Below are 6,400 nucleotides of genomic sequence, written 5' to 3' on the forward strand. Positions count from 1 at the left end.
TCGAATTGAGTTAACTTACAAAGGCAACATGGAAACTTACTTTTTAATGTTTAACTGGCTCACAATGTTTTACAGTGTAGGTATAGTCCATATGCATCCACCCAAAAGACTACCGTAAATACAGAAACACACCATCATACGCGTCTATGCACACTGAATGCCTTTCAGATGCAGCATCTGTTTAGACTGTTATTAAATTGGCCTGGAGCCTCAGAGCTCAGTATCCACCTCCACAGCACAGCCAGTCGGAGCGAAGCGCACTCTGCTAAAGTATTTATAGTAACACAATAGAGTGAGATAATGTGATATTGCCCACCATCAGTAAAGAGGGACTGCCCTTAGAAGGCTGATTTAACCCCTTTGTGAAGAGCCTCTGTTATAACCTTACAGTCTCCTAAATGGTAATGTCATAGCAATGTTGTTAGGTGTTGTTAAGTCTTTTCAGAAATGAGTGAAAGTGGCCCACACATGACGGTGGGCCCATCTGCGCAAAACAGTAGCCGTAGCTATTATTTCGACTGAAAACATTGTTTTAGGAAAAAGAAATATGTCAGGGCTTTATCAACTTGTAATACGTTAAAGCAACTTCTGAATTCACTTTGTCACCATACATGAGCTACAACTTGACTGAGTGGCCTATGTACACAACAGATTCCACTTCCAACCAGTAGTGTTACAAGACAATGATTATTCATGGTTGTTTTAACACTGGATTAAATGTAGTAGGAGATTAGAGGATGTTTTTGTGATATTTTTGTGGTACAGTAGGATAGGATCTGCACACTGCTTGCAAAAGACTTTATTTATTTGGAGCATTGTTTCGATCATAGGCTATGAGTGTGCAGATCCTTTCCCGCTCCTATGACAGCTTTTCTGCTGGATGTGCGCGCTTTCCACTACACACAGTACAGGACAGGACCACTTAATTTTGGAAATGTGGACATTGGGCTCGGGGGTTAGAAAGTATGGAAGACTAGCATAGATTCTATATAGGGAAAATTCTGGCAAGAGTCTGAAACCTGGTGGTGGGGCCAGAGACGGTCTATTAGAACTAAGAAAATCTTTGGTGGGGCAGTTGTGGCTCAGTTGGTTGAGGAGCCTGTTCTGCAACCAGAAGGTTGCATGATCAAGCCCTGCTCTGCCTGACCCCATGGATGTGTCCTTCAGCAAGATACTTAACCCCAACTTGCTCCTGGTGGCAGGATAGTACCCTGTGTGGCAATCACTGCCACCTGTGTGAGAATGTGAGAGTGTATGGGTGAATGTGAGGCATACAATGTTAAGTGCTTTGAGTGCTCGAAGAAGTGGATAGGGCTGGGTATAAAAATGATTTAATCGATTCCATATAATCGATTCTCAGGGCACAAAATTGATTTTTTTGGTTCTTTTTCTTTTTGTTCTTTTTGTTTCAAGCTAACAGTTAACATTGAGTCCTACGAGACCAGTTAGCCGGGAGCTGATCTCATAGGACCCAATGTTAACTGCTAGCATGGAGGTAAAATTTGCACTGTCATACCCAGAGAACGGTTGAAAGTACATGAGAAGGGTAAAACCCTATTATTTAACTCAAGGGGAGGTGTAAAATAAGCTTATTTCCAAAAATGGGACAGTATCACTTCAAGTCTATGGAAAATACCCAGTAGGTATTAGTCAATTACAGTAGTCTACTCATTAAAAATGAACAATCTGTTAACATGGTCAAACCACAGCTCTTTGACATTTTCATGTAAAAATAGGCTACAGCATCTTTTGGGGGAAAGCCTAGCATCAAGAGGGGAACGGATTGAATCGATTAGGATTGAATCGAATCAAATCGAATTGCATCGTGATTAATCGATTTAAAGCCCTACAAATCGAAATCGAATCGATACAGGAACATGGCTGTGATACCCAGCCCTAGAAGTGGAAAGGTGCTATACCAATGCAGTCCATTTACCATTTACAAACCCAGGAAAAGTTAGATTTTGGTAGTTATGTACACATCCATCCATCCATCAGTCTGCTCACTCACCCCTGTGGTGCGAAGAGCATGCCCTCCGGGTGCTGCCCTGTCTGGGTACACGCACTGGCCCTCCCCCTCTGCACCAGGCCTCCGCTCTGGTCCAGCAGCTCATAGAGGAGGAGCAGGGAGCCACAGCCAGAGGGTCCCACGGGGAAGCCAAAGACCCAGCAGAACTCGGGGAAGGACACAGGGGCCTGGGAGTCTGTGTGGATGTGCTGATGGGGGTGCGGAGGACAGTCACGGAGGGATGACTGGTCACTCATTCCCACCTGGAACACAATTACAGTTACAGTGAGTTTATGTGTGTGTGTGTGTGTGTGTGTGTGTGTGTGTGTGTGTGTGTGTGTGTGTGTGTGTGTGGGTGTGTGTGTGTGTGTGTGTGTGTGTGTGTGTGTGTGTGTGTGTGTGTGTGTGTGTGTGTGTGTGTGTGTGTGTGTGTGTGTGTGTGTGTGTGTGTGTGTGTGTGTGTGTGGAAAACGACAGAATTAGGTGTGTGGCATTGTGTGTGAACATGGGTGACCAGGTATGTATGTTTAAATGAGTGTAGCATGAAGACTGGCATGACGGCATGTAAACCCATTACTATGTGAATCATTATATCTCACACAAACACATACGCACGCACGCACGCACACACGCACGCACACATACGCACGGACACACACACACACACACACACACACACACACACACACACACACACACACACACACACACACACACACACACACACACACACACACACACACACACACACACACACACACACACACACAAAGCAACTGGTTAAGATATAATCTCAGATGTGCAATTGAACACAGTGCTGTATTACGTACTTGTTTTTTTTTACAAATTCATATGACGTAAGTGCTAACAAAAATCCCAGCAGGCCGCACTGATTACTGTTCAACTTGTCATCTGTCTTTATGTGTTTGAGTTGGCCGCAGCACAAGGTTTCTCATTGGCAGAAGATTTGACAGAAATAAAAGAGCTGGGTGTCAGCATAGCACACCTGTTATGTAAGTGGTGAGCAGCTTTTACACAGGCCTGTGAAACAGCTCTCTCTCTCTCTCTCTCTCTCTCTCCCTCTCTCTCCCTCTCTCTCTCTCTCTTGCTCTCTCTCTCTCTCACTCTCTCTCTCTCTCTCTCTTTTTGTGTCTGTCTCTGTCTTTCCTGCCCTGATACACGCACCAGGTGTCCATTTTGTGTCTTGAAATGGTTACATAAAAATTGAAGGCCTACAAAAAAACTAATTTAGGATGTGAATCAGGATTCAGTATGAGTCATTTCCAAAGTGCGGACTGGCTGAGAGATTATGTGACCTGGTTCAATATAAAGTGACACGGACACGGACACGCATGCACACACGCACACACACACACACACACACACGCACACAGCCAAGGGCAGACTCCGTCCAGAGTCCCCTCTAATAATCTTGGCACAGGTAGAGGTCTAAATCACCCAGTGCTGTCAACCTGTAGAGCCCCAATGTCTCACCGTTTGTCTGGGGAGACTATCCACAGACGCCTGGCTCCTTTTACCTCCTCCGTCTGGTTGTCCTCACATTCTGTCCTACCCGTGTATTGAAGTCCACAGCCTCTTCACATCTAAAAGCGTGCAGTCATGGATTCACTGGTGTGTGTGTGTGTGTGTGACCATGGCTCATTCTGTTTGCCATAATTCCTAAGGTGTGGTGTGATTGGAGTGATAGACCATGGTTACTTACAACAAGTAACTTTGGTGTGTCTGTCTGGTGACCAGGGAAGCCGGCAGGCGGGCAAATGGGTCAAGTGTCCCAGGCCCAGGGAAGGAAGGGGCCCAGAATTGGGTTGTCATTACGCATAACATGTAATGGGTGGGGGGGCTTTCAGTTGAATTTTTTCCCTGGGCTCGGCCAAAGCTGTCAATGGCCCTGCTGGTGACCGTGAACAACACAATATTTGCACTGTTGATAGCTGCACTTCCATCTGTGGCCACTAAGAGGTACTGTTGGGTAGGATGTTACTGTCAGTCGAGAAGGGGACAGCAATATGTTAATGCTGAAGTCAGAGGTCTTTAGTGTCTGTCAGAATTAATCATACCCAGTTTGCCCTTATCGTGACATTTCCACAATGTGTTGCTGTGTTATGTTGCAACCAGAGTGTATTGTTGGGTAGGGAACAATCTCTTCTGCAACTGTGCAAAGTTATTCATTACTTTATGACTGGACTGACCTTTAGCATTTCTTACCGTGGACCAGAATTTTAATGCCAATCTCTGGTATTTGGCAGTGTGTGTTTAGCTGCAGACATACAATGAAACAGCCCTGACAGGACCGGGAAACTTGACATTATGACTGTGATTGCGGAATTTGATCCATGTGAATTTTTTAAATGTTGTGTTGTATTGCTTTGTGTTTGTGTGTGTGTGTGTGCGTGCGTTTGTGCTGGCGTGTACAGTCTGTGTGTGCGCGTGTGTATGCATGCGTGCGTGTGCGTGCGTGTGCGTGTGCGTGCGTGCGTGCGTATAAGAAAGGAGGGGAAAGGGGGTAAGGGAAATGGAACAGACCACAACAGAATTGAGGAACCGTGCCGATGAAGAAGAGAAATGTGTCCATCTAAATAAAGACACACGGAGAGGGGAAAAGAGAGAAGTAAACAGGCACACACAGAGGGGGGCATCCTCAAGAGACACAGATGAAAAACAGATAGAGGAAACAAGAGATGAAGAAGGCAAGAAAGAACAGAGTTGTGGACAGAAGACAGGAAAAATATGATGGTGCCCGTTAAAATATCTCTGTAAAGAAGAAAGACTTATTCCTTATGACCAGGGCTTTGAACCAGTCCAGGGAACAGAAACGAAAAAGGCAAACTTTTTCTGCTTTACATGGAACCGAATCGAAACCAGAAACTTTATTATTTTTTATATCCCAGAACTGAAACACTTTTTAAAAAAAAGAATAGCAACTGGTTAATACAGTTTTTATTTCGTTCCTCAAAGATGTTGCCTACTGATTTTCCCACTGAGTGGCAGGTGTAAGCACAGGTGGTCGCACCTGCTTGGCATTTCTGCATGACGCACCTCCGACGGTGCCATTGTGCAGGCTGCAGGGCCTTCAGCTGGGGAGCCACCCATCACTGATGGTTTGCTCCGTTAGACCCCAGTACACCTCAGGGAGGAGTCAGGGGACCTCTCTGACCCCAGTCTTATTGTCGTTGTGTGTGAAACAAGTCGCAGGGGACTGTGCATGGCAGGGACGTCCATCTCCCTGAGTCAGGCACAGGCCTGACCGCATACCAACGTCTCCCTCAAGAGCCTTCTTTCCCTCATGTGCCATCCTTCCTTCTGAGCCATTGCCAGAAGCTCACTTCCTCTGCCTCCTCTGCAAGGTCACAAAGAGCTCGCTTCCTGTTAGCGCCAGTGACACCCAGAGTTTTTAGTAGCCTCTGTGTGGATGTCCCAGTAAAACCCCTGCATCCAACCTCCACTGGGAAGGTGAATGGTCTCCACCCAGCTTGTGAGCATGTTGCTACCAGCTCCGCGTACTTGTCCTTCTTCCGTTCGTACGCAGACTCCATGTGCTCCTCCTATGGGACTGTCAGCTCTACCATGATGACAGCTTTGGCAGGTGCTGACCAGAGCACGATGTCTGGGTGCAAGGATGTTACAGTTATTTCTAGAGCTGATATAAAACCCGGAGGATCCGGTTGGAGAGCCGGATCAAGACCTCATCCGAACAGACCGGATGGCTGTCGTGCATTGATCCGCCAAAGGCGGGTCAGACGGCATTTCATTAATATGTCAACAAAATGGCAGTTACAGCACGAGAAATTGTGAAACCGGAATATATCCTCTTTAATTGACTACAACAGCCATTCTCTAATCTCCCTAGTATGCTGTTCAGTCACGAACACTCACTGAGTAAAATTGAACCAACTCCCGCCTCGTCATTCATCGAGCCTGTTTGATCCGTCCAGCCTGTTGTGGCCAATTGAGTCGCGGATCCCCGCTCCCTATGTGTGTGCTTCTGACTCTGTTGAGGTCTACATTTCTAAATGTTAACAGTGCTCTGCCAACGCTTTAACATCTCAGTCTGTAGGCTACTCTTAGGGAAATTATAGTCTACAGACGTGACTCTACTATCACTAACTGCGTTACAGCGCACAGTCTTTAAAGCCACTGCTGTCACTCCCCTCGTCCGAGTCACTCAGCAGCATCGCCCTCGGCGACTCGGTGAGACGAATCCTGACTGAGTTGTTGGTAGCAGCGAATCCCCTATGGATCGGATCAACGCTTAAGTTTCGTTTTTGCCACGAGTGTGCGAGTCGCAAGGCAACTCGGCAGCGGAAGCGAGTGGTCATCTGCTGCTCGCCTCCTGACTGTCCCTGCTCAACTAGACTTCTGCTCCCAAATATT

The 6,400-nt window shown here is 46.5% G+C and overlaps 1 protein-coding gene across 1 annotated transcript in view; it reads right to left on the bottom strand.

Moving 5' to 3' along the window:
• The window catches only part of LOC134451567 (putative C->U-editing enzyme APOBEC-4), a 3,697-nt gene extending 1,432 nt beyond the window's left edge, over positions 1-2,265 (bottom strand). Inside the window, exon 1 of the mRNA XM_063202072.1 lies at positions 2,012-2,265. Coding sequence (XP_063058142.1) covers positions 2,012-2,265 — 254 coding nt within the window. The remainder of the gene's footprint in view (positions 1-2,011) is intronic.
• Between the last annotated feature and the right edge of the window lie 4,135 nt (positions 2,266-6,400).

The sequence above is a fragment of the Engraulis encrasicolus genome, chromosome 6, assembly GCF_034702125.1.
Source record: "Engraulis encrasicolus isolate BLACKSEA-1 chromosome 6, IST_EnEncr_1.0, whole genome shotgun sequence".
NCBI lineage: Eukaryota > Metazoa > Chordata > Actinopteri > Clupeiformes > Engraulidae > Engraulis > Engraulis encrasicolus.